The sequence below is a fragment of the Taudactylus pleione genome, unplaced genomic scaffold, assembly GCF_031769625.1.
Source record: "Taudactylus pleione unplaced genomic scaffold, aTauple2 ptg000032l, whole genome shotgun sequence".
Lineage (NCBI taxonomy): Eukaryota > Metazoa > Chordata > Amphibia > Anura > Myobatrachidae > Taudactylus > Taudactylus pleione.
Genome location: NW_028284434.1, coordinates 1,143,373 through 1,158,612, shown reverse-complemented (window position 1 = coordinate 1,158,612; position 15,240 = coordinate 1,143,373). Strand labels below are relative to the sequence as shown.

At 40.6% G+C, this 15,240-nt stretch overlaps 1 protein-coding gene across 1 annotated transcript in view; it reads right to left on the bottom strand.

Moving 5' to 3' along the window:
• The window catches only part of LOC148538904 (uromodulin-like), a 125,973-nt gene that overhangs the window by 40,482 nt on the left and 70,251 nt on the right, over positions 1-15,240 (bottom strand). Inside the window, exons 11-15 of the mRNA XM_088452090.1 lie at positions 14,186-14,200; positions 13,278-13,292; positions 9,424-10,242; positions 5,372-5,476; positions 2,101-2,309 (exon numbers count right to left, since the gene is read on the bottom strand). Of these exons, the coding sequence (XP_088308216.1) occupies positions 2,101-2,309; positions 5,372-5,476; positions 9,424-10,242; positions 13,278-13,292; positions 14,186-14,200 (1,163 nt within the window). The remainder of the gene's footprint in view (positions 1-2,100; positions 2,310-5,371; positions 5,477-9,423; positions 10,243-13,277; positions 13,293-14,185; positions 14,201-15,240) is intronic.

The following is a 15,240-nucleotide window of genomic DNA, read 5'->3' as shown; positions in this document are numbered from 1 at the left end:
AATGATGCCAACTTGCATACCTCATCTCCAAGAAGTGTATGAAACATCAATCACTATTGGATGCAATCTCTGCGCTTGAGGTTGACTATACCCTGCTGCAAGCACAGCGAGCACTTCAGTGTATATTTCTAACAAGTTACGTGTTCTATGATGCTGGCTGTTAATTATGCACGCCTCTGAAACAGTGTTTAAACACTCAGGCACGCCTGTGTCCGCAACTCCACTCCCCGTTACTACTGCCCTGCCCCTGCTACCACCCACAAATGGCCTCTCCTGTCACTCATTCCTCTGGGCTGCCTTTGCAGGGCAAGCGAGCCCATCCTGATCACTCCTACTAGTTTGCGCATGCGCACTGCGAACTATACGCATGCGCACATTTGCAACCATCGCCAGCAATGAGCGATCGCTTGCTAGCGAGCAGGTCTGAATGAGGTCCTATGTGCAATGTAATGTGAATAAGATTGTTCTGCTGTTTGGTGTAGCTTGAATTTGGAATACTATTGTGTGACCACGCACTTTTCTTTTGAGACCTTTCCTTTAGCATGCCTCCCAACCATCCCTATTTTGGTGACAAAGTGTCCCAGATGCGGGGGGAAATGGTGAATAGATGCCATGCGCATGCATGCAGCATCTATTGACTGTAAAAAGGGACTGGGAGCATGCCGAGCAGCTCCAAGAGCACTGGGTATGTACCGAGCATGATTGGAATTACGGGGCGGCGCTCGTAATTTTGGCTTTTCCCATGAGACCACACCCCTTTCCTTTGTCGAGTGCACGCACCTTCGACGTGTGCAAATTCTGCCAGGGGCGCCAAAATGTATCTTTGCTTACCAAAAATATTAGGCTCAGGCCAGCCCTGGAGGGTGGTCTACTCTCCTGGGAGTCTGGGAGGACTCTTAAAAATCAAGAGTCTTCTGGATGTAGAGTTGGCAAGTATGGGCTACACTGGTCTCTTGAAGCCCAGGAGGGTTGCAGTAAATGTGAAAAGCAGTTTTGTGGATCTGGAATGTAAGTGAGCTATCCTAAACAAGACAGAAGGTGGATGACACAGACACAGGAATTTTAGACTTTGAACACAAGGCCTGATTCAGAGATATATGAAATGGTTTGTGTACATCTCTGATTATTGGTGGTTTGTGCATGCAGAGGACCCATTTTGCATATGTGCAGAACATGTCCTGCATGATCGTTCACAGCCCCCTCTTAGCTGCAGGATGATTGAAATGCTGCGGCGCTTGGCCGGTGGAGCAGGGCAGACACAAGGACAGTTTACTAAAACAGGGCATGTTGCCTGTTGTTTTGGAAGCATGCCAAACCCAGAGTCTGCATCATCGGATGCAGACTTCCTGGACCTAGCTGTTCAGTTCCGACGGCCAGGCTAAGTAAGTTTCAGCTTATGCAGCCTGGCCAAAGTAGCAACCCTTGCGACCGGTCGCAATGGCAATCTGAGGCAGTATCTACGGACACTGTTCTCGAATCACAGATGTATACAGGAGGTGTCTATTTATTACAGACACCTCCTGTTGCATTTGCATTTTAGTTGGATGGTATTGCATAGCCGCTTACCTGTGGCTGTGCAATACCATCCATCTCTGAATCAGGATGACAGTGTACCAAACTAACCATCATTTTACCTGTCCACTCAGGTAAGAGAAAAAGAGAGTGTTACTTAAGTGCCTACATACCTACTCTCCCAAACTGTCCTGGTGAATCGCATTGTTATGGCCCCACTAGCTCTATGATGCATTGGATAGCAGGGGATTAGCCTGTAATTGTGCAAATGATATAATCAAACCCCAGCACACCCCATGGGACTCCCCTCTGGGATCTCTTGGAAAAGAGGTCCAAAAAATAGCACATTTACTTAGTAAGACCTTAAATTACGGGTTTAGTGTTTTATTTCTTAACTCAGGCTCTGTAACACTGATTTAGTTTATTACAGATTTGTCACAGGCAGGTTTGGAGGCCATGAATAGTCACAGTAATGGTGGCAGCAAGTGGGGCTGGGATGATACAAAATAAAGGTACTAGATGGACACAAAATGCTGATTGTGCTGTAGTAATCATATATGTTAATTAAAATCCACGGGAATCACTTACCACCAACTCATTTCCACACACTCCGTTTTTTAAGATGGATACCACAGATATTATATTTGTCATGTTGAAGTCAGTAAATCCTATACAGTTCCTGTCTCTGAGGTGTATGTTTTTGGTGTTCAAATTGAACTTTTGTAGTAGACACTTCTGGAAGGAAGCTTTTATTTCCTGATTACCACATGTCAGCTCAGGGCGCAAGTCTTGTAAGGCTAGAAAAAGAAGGTGAAATATTGTGAGACTATTTTCAAATTGTATCTCTGATACTGTATGTTTTCTTCCAGAAATAGAGATTCATAGCATTTATTGATTCTAGCGCGTGAATTATGCTTTCTCATACCTAATGCAGCTTCCAAAGAACAGGAGGAAAAAATGAGGATGTGCCGACTGTCAAATGAATGCAAGCCAGTAAAGCCCACCCCTTGGCAATGAAATCAATAACATTTTAGATTAGTTCCTCTTTAATATGTTGCCTTACTTTTATCTATTTCCCACATCATCCATTTCCAAAATGTGCCATATAATAAATATCCTCGGTAGCATTTATTCGAGTGCTATCAGAGTGTACAGCTCTTTCCCTGATGAGGTGTCATCAGACAAATGCTAATGTATGCATCAGGTGATATTCCATTGGATGTGACATTGGCTTTGAATGAATAGAACAGAAGGGAAGACACCTAGGGGTAAATTTACTAAGAATAGTGTCTGACCGTGTTACAACATGCATGGCTCGCATGAGCTCTTTAATCCACAGATCACAGATTTACTAATAATCGTATTTGCCTGTGTATTTTGACTCAATGGTGATACTGATCGCATTGTATCATGAGCGAGTTCAGTCATAATGGCTCTGAACAGACTTCATTGAGCACTGCACAGATCAGTGTGATCTGTGTAATGTTTTGGGTGTTACTAGTTTAAAAAAGGGTAAAAAATTAGAAAACAATTGGCGTGGGGTCCCTCCCCAAAAGCATAACCTGTAATGGACATATGAGATTCTGAGGTAAAATGGCATGGTGTTCCCCATATTTTCATTAACCAGTGCTGGGCTGAACCAGCTGGGGGGTTTACACAATAGCAGGGAGACGCACAACATGAGGGCCCCCTGCCATAATGTAATCCAGACCTAAACTGGTCAACACTGGGCTGGCAATCCTTGGAAAGTGGGGACACCAAAAATAAAATTAGGTCCCCCCTCCTAAGAATCAACAAGCTGATTGGATGAGAGCAACCACTGCCATGGTTTTGGCTGCTCCATTATAGTCAATAGAGCTGACTGGAAATGACCTTAAATCGAGTCATAATTTATACTTTGGTGTCATGGTGCTGTTTCAATGTAGTGTTTTTAGGGAAAATAAACTGCATTGTCAGTACCTTTTCTAATGCGGAAAGAGCCCAAATCCTTACTTCTGACAAGTGTTGAAACATTTGTACCAGTTATTTATATAGTGCACACATATTCCGCAGCGATTTACAGAAAATATTTGGCCATTCATATCAGACCCTGCCCCATTGGAGCATACAATCAATATTCCCTACCACATGCTCACACACACACTATGATTAATAGTGTACAGTACATGGACACTTCTACACTGTGGTATCCATGGTGTACAATAATATTTAAACATTACCAAACCTTTTTGAGCTTAAGTTGAAAGCTTTTGCACTTTATGTTATAAAATGGCAATATGTGAAGCACATATTGTTGTTTATTAACCAGTATTTGCAGTTCTCCTATACTCATGTAGCTGCAATTCCTGTCTACATAAAGAATCATTTATTTCTAAGAAGAAAGCATCACTGCTCACATGGGTGAATTACATCTACCTACTCCTCACGGTCTTGCAGATAAACTTTCTTTGACAATGTTGCAACATCAATCTGCTGTAGGTCAGAAGATTGGGGCAAAGAATAAAGGTTCCTTATTAGATGTAATTTTTCAGAAGTGCAGCACCAGTGACAATAAGCTGAAAGGCCCATTACTTTATAAATATCCTTGTAGCCCAAAACAAGCCTTAATATGGAAAAGATGTTTCCACACTTCATAAATGCACCAGAGAGGCAAGTATTATATACCACTCATTTTTAAAGTCACATGTTTTAAATAAAGTTGATAGGATAATGTTCAGGTTGCTAGATTATAGCAAAAAAGTTCTGTTCCTCTCCTCAATGATGCATTTCACAAAGTTTCATCTGGTTTTTCACTTAATCTAAAGTGTTATGAAAACCCTGATCCTTTCTCATTTTTGTGAGTGCAATATTATACATGATGCATTATGCTTATATAGTAGGTCCTTGTACAACTATTTGCCAATAAATACTTTATTTTGGAGAACAAATAAATATTTATTTCTTAATCTGATTGTTCAAGGCAATAATCTCACTTATACAAGGTGAGTTATTTACATTAGTTATACATCCTACACTTTGTTTTACAACTGAATGATGTTTGTTTTACGACTGAATGATGTTTGTTTTCACATCTATCTTTTGGATAAAACATCTTGATGGATCACCCGTAACATATTAATAAATCATTGTGAACGCTTATAAACAATTGTCAAATGTTTTCAGTGCATTGGCATTATTATATTTATTCATTTATCTTCATATACACAGGATCTGATTCAGAGTTGAATATAAATAAGTTGTTATTTTAGAGTGTATGTGCAACTTTTTTGCCTATGCTCATATTTCTTTTTTAGGGCTAGGTCTGGGGTTGAAATCTGTGTACAGATGCGGCCAAAGTACAGTAAGGACATGTTGTGGGCAAATTGCAGCCAAGTTATCCAGGCAAAAGTCACATATGTGCCTATTGGAGGAACTGGACATGTTGGTATTAAAACCCTGGTGCAAGTTGCGAGCTGATGATGATGACAACCACAGGCCACACCTGATTGGGTAAAGACATCTTCATCACACCCATTAATGCAAATGTTAAAGTGCTACAACTGTGATTTGAAAATAGATTACATTGGCAGGCAATGATGAGATTTGGGTCGTGTAGTTTCTAGGTTGGTTTAAGAGACAATTTAAAGGTCTTAAAACAAAATGCCACTTTAAATCTAGCGACTACATGATCAAAATGTTGCTGCTGCTTATAGGAAGGAGGCGCAACCCTGAACAGATACATCGGACACAGAAATATCGAATTAAAGCCCTGATCCTTTCTACATAATCAAGGACAATACCACCAGCTTTTTTTGCAAAGTATTGGAATACCTTAAAACTGTGATCTGTACCCTTTATAGATAAATGCATTTGAACATACCAGATACATCATCAGTACTTTTGCAGTAACATTTGTATCGTCCACCAACCAGTTTACACTCTTCATCATCAGCACATGAGCAAGAATCTGCCACTGTGGCTTGATCTGAAAGGAAATATTGTTTCATTATATTTATATATAAAAAAAACACACAGACACATAACTAAATGACAGACTAAAATAGTCACCTACAGTATATTTGACTTTAGATAATCTGGTTTAGAACAAATGGAAAAAAAAAAGAATAAGAAAAGTATAAAAGTATATAATACTGTTCCATCCATGCATCTTATTATTATATGTGATCATTTTAAAATCAATTGAATTGAGTTTGCCAGCACAAATATTACGGGGAGCAAAAGTGTAATATAGTTTTGATCCAGACATTGGGACTGAAACATAATAAAACGTGTGCCTGTTTGCAGAGTGTATTTGTTGCTTGCTTTCACACTGCACATGCTACAGAACCTAAATAGGGACTGAAGATGTGAATCTAGTGTTTGCACTAAAACCGGAATACCTCCCAATTGTCTCCATGTTCGCTGCCAGCGGAGTCGTGCGGGCTGCAAAAGGGGCAGATTTTTGGTCACTTGTGTAAGTTTCTATCCGAACGGGGCAGGATTTCAATGGATATTTGGTGAGACATATTTGGTTCACAAAGCGAATATAAATGTTCTGTCATATGCAAAAGATGTACATTATTTCTTACAGTACATAAGTAGTTACTTTCTATTTATAAATGTTTTGCTAATAAAATTAATCAAAAGACATAAGTTTGTGCTAGATATTTAAGCATACTTGCATACTTTATATACATTACATAAGGTTCCAGTGGTACATGGGGGGGGTTGGCACACCACATTGTGCTAACCCAAAAATTGAGTCTCCTAAACATTCTGGGAGTGTAGGTAATTATGGGTTTGTGGCTGTCTGTAACATCGGGGCTGGAGCCATGTATAGGGCATATGATTCTACATGTTCGTTCTTGGGTTTAGTGAGCATGGTATATCATCTAGCAGCAGAATTTGTAGAGAAGGAAAGAGATGTTAGTAAATACAATTTGTGAACAACTGTGCATTATGGGCCTAAGTTTGAGTCAGGCACAAATGAAAATGGAGATGGACCTTCAGCAGGCTGCACATGCCACAAAGTAAGAAATCAGCAACTGCGCTTGCATTAGATCAGGCACGTATAGGTGGGTGCTCATAAATAGGGTGAACTAGGGGTATGCGTTCGGCATCCCAGTGGAAGGGATGCTGATGCTTACAATACTGGCATCAGAATACCGACGCCGGTCAGAATAACGGTGCCAGCATCCTGACTGTGGGGTGCAGGGGTTAGGTTTAGGGGTTAAGCACTAGGTGGAGGGTTAGGGTTAGGCACAAAGGGGGGAGAGTTAGGTTTAGGGTGCAGGGAGGGGGAGGTTAGGTTTAGGAACTAGGGAGTTAGGTTAGGTTCAGGCACCAGGGAGGGAGGGTTAGGCTAGGGAGAGGGGGAGGATTAGCATGCTGACCACCAAGTATCGGTATGTTAACCCTGTTGGGATCCAGGCATCAGGAATCTGACTGCCTGGGTCCCATGTATCGGTATTACATATCGATTCCAAACTTGGTAGTGGTTCGGGAGCGAGTACTGTATGCTGTGGAGGTCTTGGATAATGTCCATATGTTGATAGTATGAAGTTGGTATCATCAACTTTTTTCCTGTAGGTTTCAGTCTCCAGCTTCTGGTGCCTCAATACGGATTATACCTTAGCCCTCCCCCATAATCAGTAGCCTGTACTTTTTTACTGATTCCCCCAATAGGGTATGCAGTCGGGTTGCCGGCAGATGTAATCCTGACAGCCGGCTTCCCGACTGCTTTATATCGGCGAGGGTTAAATGACAGGCATCTAAATCTAGATGCCTGTCATTTTACCGATGCCAGGAGACCAGCGCTTGGCATCCCAATCGAAGTGATGCTGGGCAGCCATGGGGGGGGCTAGGTTTAGGGCTCCTGGGGGGGACTTAGGGTTAGGCACCCCCCTGGGAGGTTAGGGTTAGGCTAGGGGAAGGGAGGGTTAGGCACCCCCAGGGGGGACTTAGTGTTAGACACCCCCCCTGGGGGACTTAGATTTATGCGGCGGGGAAGGGGGGGTTAGGTTTAGGCACTTAGAGGGGGATTAGGGTTAGGCACTGGGGGGGAAGGTTAGGGTTAGGCACCCCTAAGGAGGGTTAGAGTTAGGGGAGGGAATTAGGTTAGTGAATACTTACCTTAGGGATGATCAGGATTTTCACCCATGTCGGGCAGCCGCTGTCGGGATTCCAATCGCCGGAATCATACCAATTCCCCCCAATAGGGTATTACCCTGCATTGCAGTACTACAGCAGCAGCTTCCATTTACTATTGATACACAGACTTTGACAGATGCTAGCAACACAGTATCTATCATTTGCTATATGATAAGGCTTTCAATAGAGTGCCCCAAAATCAATACTGCTGCTTCTGACACCTGCACCCATCAGCCAGCAGCTTTATTGAAAAACCAAAAACACACAATGGGGAAAATTTTACTAAAGTGAGAGTTTTTAGAAGTGAGTTTTAGAAGAGATGTTGCTAATAGCAACCAATCAGATTCTAGCTATTATCTTCTAGAAGGTTCTAGTTAAATGTTAAGTAGAATCTGATTGGTTGCTATGGGCAACATCACTTCTAAAATTCACTTCTAAAAATTGTCACTTTAGTAAATTTACCCCAATGTATCAGTCCTGCAGCGCTGCAATCAAAATGTATAAATTTTCTTAAATGATGTTGTACATATGAAAAAGGTTCTTCTAAAAAAGTGAGACAGGAGAAAACTACAAAACCACTTCCCAAGAATAAAAGGATGATACGACTAAAATATCTTAATGTAAAAAAAATGTACAATTAATGCGGGAAAAACTCCATAAACATGATTTTCAATTAAGAATGTCCTTATTAAAATAAAGTATAAAACAATCTTCTTTAAAAATGATGCTTCTGTAATATGTCAAATGAAAGTCTCTTGGGAAGTGGTTTTTGTAGTTTTTGTAGTTTTCTCCTGTCTCACTTTTTTAGAAGACCCTTTCTCATATGTACAACATCATTTAAGAAAATTTGGACAGTTGTGCCTATTGGAACTTTATGCACCCTTGTGCCAAATACAGAAGGATCTTTTGCACCAAACATGGGTGGGTCCAAATATCAATAGTGGTCGAAATAGGCTCCCACTTGCAGATGCACATTTTTGGCAAATATGGGTGGATTCTCGCATTAACATACATCACTAAGAAAGTTGCCACGGCCTTACGGAAAAGCGGACACGGAGGCATTCAACTCAGAATCAGGACCTGTATTGTTATCTGTTTTAGTCTACCGTGGATGTACTAAAATTGACACCTTAGTAAAATGTTATCTCTATCACTTTTGCATCACTAGTCAGCAAAGATAAGGACATATTTTAAAGATGTTTAAAGTAGGGATGTGCAGGCTCGGTTCTACTCGGTTCCGTTCGGATTTTTTTCCCGAATCTTATTGGGTTTCAGCTGTCACGAGTTTTGGATAGCCAATAAGATTCGGTAAAAAGAACCAAACAGAACCAAGCCTGCACATCCCTAGTTTAAAGGGGATGCGGTCAATATCCTGACTGTGGAATACCTGTCAAAATACTGGTGCCAGTATCCCGACCGCCATAATCCTGAAGGTAAATAGCGGAGTGGGGAGGAGGATTAGTGTTAGGGGTTAGGGTTAGGAATTAGAGGGAGGGTCAGGCACTAAGGGGGAAGAGTTAGGTTTAGGGTTCGGGGAGGGGAGGTTAGGTTTAGGCACTTGCTGGGAGGCTAGCATCAGGCACTGGGGAAGGAGGTTTAGGGTAGGGACAAGGGGGGGTTAGAATACTGACTGACATGTGTCAGTATTCTAACCCTGTTAGGTTGCCGGCATCGAGATTCTAGCTGCTGGGATCTCGAGCGCCAGCATGTCATACCCATCCCATTTAAAGTAACAAGAACTCACTCCATTTGTCCTTTATTAATATGTATGACTTTACTTACCTGTACAATATCCAGCATAGTAGGTTGGAGTTCCACTCAATTTGTATACGTAATAATTCCCAGGACAAGCTTTAATCTGTATAGTTGATGTCCAGAAGCAGCAATCACCATAATATGAAGCACAAACTGTTCGATTTACAATTCCATCTGTTTGGTCAGGATGTGTTTCATTTAACCACATGGGGCTCCTGGTGTAGCAACTACCTAGAATGGGACAAAACTCAGGAACGCGGATTCCTCCACTGCCTTCAAAATGGTACCATCCATAAAGGTAATAGTCAGAACGTCCATAATAGTAATAATAGTAGTAATAATAGTAGTAGTCATAATATGATGTGCTCCTGGAAGGCTCATTCAAGGTGGTATAGTTGTAGCATGGATCAAGGCAGGTATGGGACCCTATGGATTTAATGCATTCTCTAGCAAACCCACATACTTCTCTTGTGCATTCATCTACCTCACAATAAGTATATCCATCTCCAAAATATCCAGGTGGGCAGTAGCATGAATAGGATCCATAGTAATTGGAACAGGTGGCTAAAGCATGGCAGCTATTTAGTTCTGGTGTTGAACACTCGTCTACATCAACACATGTTTTATTTTCAAATATGAAGCCAGATGGGCAGACACAGTTGTATGAGCCGTAAGTATTTATGCAATAACCATTATTGCAAGGATTTATCCAGTAATAATAATAGTCACATTCATTAATATCATAACATGAATATCCATCACCACTGAAGCCCTCATTGCAGACACATGTATAGGACAACATGACTCTTCTACAGGAAGCATTGATGCTACACGTTGAGCAAATGGCTGCAATAAATAAATGGAAATGATAAACAGAAAAAGAATTCAGATTGGAATGCATTTCTTATTAAAAGTGATGTCATAAACAATATCAATAAATTTAATCTGAAAACAGTTATATTCTTCACTGTACAAATCAATATAATTCTAGCACTGAAGCCGGTATTTATCAAACAGTAGTATCCTATGCAGTGTTTAATGCTGGCCATACATCAGGATGCTATCATTCCAACCAGCCAACTAGTTGGCTGGTTGGACTGGTAATCATCTAGTGTGTGGGAACAAGTGATAATAATTAATTTGCTCCCACACAGCCAAAAACAGTTGTTCCAACTAGAACATGTTTGATTTTTCCCAACTAATTGTTCTAGAGTAGGGAGAACTTTCCCCCCAACTGAATGATAAGTAGGCGGACACTGGCCGCCAATGTCCACCTACTTTTGTCACTTACCATTTAGTAGCAGTGGGGCCCATCAACAGCAGTGGGTCCACTGTGATCAGCGCTGGCTGCAGTCAGTCCCCTGCAATCTCTGGCAGCAGCAGCACTGGCAGTACGGTGGGAGGAGGACCAGGGGCAGGCTGCAGCAGTTCACCACTGCCAGGCTGCTCCTGTAGGCCCACGATACATGGATAATCCCAACATAATACTGTTATCCTGGTGGTGCCCCTTTATAATGGGGACATGCTCATCATCTCTGCAGTATTATGATTACACAGCCAGCTGGTACCTTACACCCTGTCCCCTGGCATGAAGTACCTGTCACCCTCTCACCTTGTCACCCTGTGCAGCAAAGTCTCCCTTGCCTGCAACACCACAGAACAGCAGCACATTCTCCTCTACTATTTATTATACTGCTCTAACCACTGTGCTATACTGTACTAATCTGCCCTTACCATTGTGTTATACTGTACTGTGCTGCCCTAATCACTCTTTATTATATGGGGGACTATTTACTAAGCAGTGTTAGGAGACAGAGTGAAAAGTCATAAGATGCCAGCCAATCAGCTCCTAACTGCCACCTCACAGGCTGTGTTTGAAAAATGACAGATAGGTGCTGATTGGCTGGCACCTTATCACTTTTCAATCTGTCTCCTAACACTGCTTATTAAATAGACCCCATAGCCCTGTACTGTCCTATGGCTGGGATAGCACATCACTTTCCAGTGTGCGAGTTGTAGCATGCCTCCCAGCATGCACATGACATCTAAACAGTAAAGAAAGAGGCAGAGGGTGCAGCCGGAAGCTTCGGAAGCACAGGGCAGGCCCCCAGCATAATGTGAACCAAGGGTATGATGCATGGCCTTACACCCAACATGATGTGCAATTGGAAGTGATGACAAGCCATGTTCAATTTTGCTTGTGCACTCTAAAGGTGCAATGCACAAACTCCCAAATCTCACCTATTAAATGTTGAGTGGTATGCTACAACCAGGGGACCGAGATGGGAGGGATGGGAACTACTGTACTTACCAAGGCTTGGGTAAGCTGGAGGAGTCTGGTGGATGCCTACCCCACACTGCATTGCCTACTATCACTGCCCAGTACGGCAGCACAGCCGCTGCAGCACATCGGGCAGTGAGGGTCAGAGACTGCTTCTGCAATAGTCTCCTCTAACTGCTCAATGTACCATTGCAGCTGCAATGCTCTACAGACATGGTCAGAAGTAGTGGGTAGAGAGGAGAAAAGGTGTGGGTGATCGCACTGATCGCCCCCCACTCCTCTGGAGCCGCGCATCTGTGCTCAGCTCTCAGAACCACACATAGTAGTTTTAACATAGGCACATCAAAGTTCTCAACAGCCTTGTCTACAATCCATACACTGGAAATTGATTGGGCTGTGCATGACTCATCTAGGCTGTGAATTTGGGATTAGGACATCAGTAATCCCAGTAATATGGGAAGGTGTACCTAGACTCCTGCCCATCATAGAAAATGTTTACAACAATTGCATTTCACATTGGTTTACAGTGGGTCAAGGATATGGGTTTTATTTCCCATTTCATTATGGCAGATCAGCAGTGAAGATATAAGATTTTGTATATATTAAAGTAGTAGGCTGCTAATATGCAGTACTGGTGTCTCATGCTCTTTATAGATACATGTATCCATTGTAGGTTTCTATTATATTAGGACCACTGAGGTGGTAAAGATTCCAAACCCAGGTGTCCCAATGTTCTTCATTCTCCCACCTCCCACATTCCCGGGAGGGTCAACGTTTGATAAATCCTGGCCCCAAGTACCAAAGTACATTTACTTCTATAATGAAATAATTATAACATTGTTTTTTTTAGGTACAAAATAAGAACAGCTCAATACATAAAACTATCAAAAACATACTGCACTGTTCTCTTCTAACCTATGCAGCAGTGGTTTTCAATCTCAACAACCAAGTACATATTTTAAAAATTTCTGTTGGTGGAAGAAGGTGGGTTAATTATTGACCAAACAAAATAAATTAGCTGATTTTTCCATGTCTAAAGAAATCCACAAATGACCCATTGGTGATACTTGTAGACTTGAGCTGAGAAACTCTGCTCTGCAGTCTTTCAGCAAGTTAAAAAAAAGAGTGACACTTCAAAGGAAATCTCCACACAATGATCATTTTCCTTACACAGATACAAAACAGGATCCATTATTGAAAATGCTAGTTTTTTTTCCAGATTCAGTGAGTTTATTTGTTCCCTTTTGGAGCTGCCTAATATACGGTACAGTAAATTACCCTCGTTTTTAACAAAAGTGTCCCCAGCATTCCCATTGGGGTGCATTGCTCCTCGCAGTGACTCTAGGAGGAGGTGCTGGATGAACACATTTTCTATAATTACCAAGAAGAAATATAAAAAAATATATATATTTTCTGTATTTCTAAATTTTCTAATTATCGTTTCCAGGAAAACAGGCTCCACAGCTCTAATCAGTTTGGCTGGTCAAATTTTGCTGTCTATCCTCTACAGTACACAGTCCTTCCCCCCAATCAGCTGGAGTGTAAGTAAATTTAGTACGTGAGTGGTTATATATCTGAATTTGTTAGAGGATATACTTACATGATGTGTTGCCATCTTAAAACAAAAAAAGAAGAAAAATAAAGTTAGCATTTGTAAGTCAAATATTAATATTGAGAATTTAATTATTTCTATACTAAGAAAATGAAAAACATCCCAGTAGAGTAGATGAAGCCATCTATTCAAAACTTCAAGTTGCAGAAAGATAGACAGCAGAGGATATTTAAATTTGAATATAGAATTTGAGATGTTTTATTTGTCTTGTTTCATTCTGTTATTTATTTTATACTAAATGTGGTATAATTCCACAAATACAGTATCATGTGATTATATATGTTCCCTAAAACAGTGACGTGCGGTGAGGTTAATTGCTGGGGAGGCACACATGTATAAAAACACAGTTTTTAATATCAAAACTCTGGAGCATTGACAGGGAGTATAATAGAGGAGGGAGCATGACATGGGAGGCTCTGCCTCCCCTGACTGCACGCTCCTGTACTAAAATTACCTTTTATATTTTTGAATGTGAATTACACATTATTGACATGCAATATTGTGTTTTGCTATAATTATTCTTATTAAGAGACTCTAAAGGAATAGTAAATGATGACTAGTAAATGATGACTAAAAGAAGTCCTAAAACAAGATGGATAGAGGAAGCTCATTTCGCATAAAGCTGCATTAGTCTCTATGTGCAGCACAAGTGATAGAGCTGGGGGTAGAAATCTGCAGAATTGTATTTCAAAGTAATTCATATAATGGCATGTTACACAGCACATTAAAAGCATATGACAGAACAGATTTACATTTATCAATTGAATGGAGATGCTAAATGCATAAAAAGCAAATATCTCTCTGACCGCATGCAATTCAATTGTGAGGACATATACCCCCCCCCAGTTTTCATAGTCGTAAACTGATGTAAAAAAAAAAACAAGGAGATTACTTACTTGATATATTGTTACCTATAAAATAAGAGGGAACAGATAATGTCATTAAGAAGCATTTGTAGTCCAATATTTGTTTAGCCCCTACCATTGCAAAAGAAATGCCCACCTGAACTGTATATCACCTATCTACTGATAATTAGAATTTTTTGTCAAATTAAAATCAACTAAGTTTCATAGGGAGGGAGGGAATTCAATTAGCCTCTTTAATTTCCGAGTGTCAAAAAGGGTGTTAGCCTCGGGCTTTAACACTTGGGTTACTCAATTAGAGCCCCTTTTTCTTAGACGTAGATTAACTGTTTATAAAAGTTCACGGATCTATGTGTTAACATGGTTGGGGCACCCAAAAACAGACTATTTATTGGAGATTTCTTTTCAAGTCTGTGCAGGCTAGTAACAAAATCCCTGTTAACTGCAGCCTGCGGGGCTAATTGAATAGTCCCGGGGGATAAATTAGGCCGTTGTAAATTATAGCAGCTAATTGACTTCCCCCTTTAGTCTCTCAAACTTTTTTTCTAAGAAATATTGCCATTAAAATGATGTAAATGAATTCACCATTATTACACCTTGCTTGTGAAAATATAATAAGGAGGAATAGACATCTATAGAGTTGATTAATTAAGTTTCACATATGGAGAACTAATAATAATATAATATATTAAAATAATTTAAACCAGACACAGACAGTTGTCAATGGTAACAAATCATAGGTCCATATGTGATCCTTTCATCTGGGACACAATATGATGCTCTACCTTTTCCACATATGCTAAAACTGAAGTAATCTGGGATGAACATTGTTTTGCATTTATTACATTTTGTACAATTACAATAACTCATGTAATCTAAGTTATAGTAACTAGAAAACATGGGATTGCTGGAGTTTTTAGAACCTGAAAAATTGTGATCATGCCTAACATGGATGTAGTTAGTTGATATGATCTATTGTACCAAATTTCAAACAACAATGTGAGCAGGTATGCACGTTTAATGGTTATTCCTACATTAGACAATTGGAAATATAGGACCCGATTCACACACACTCGCTAGATGTGTTC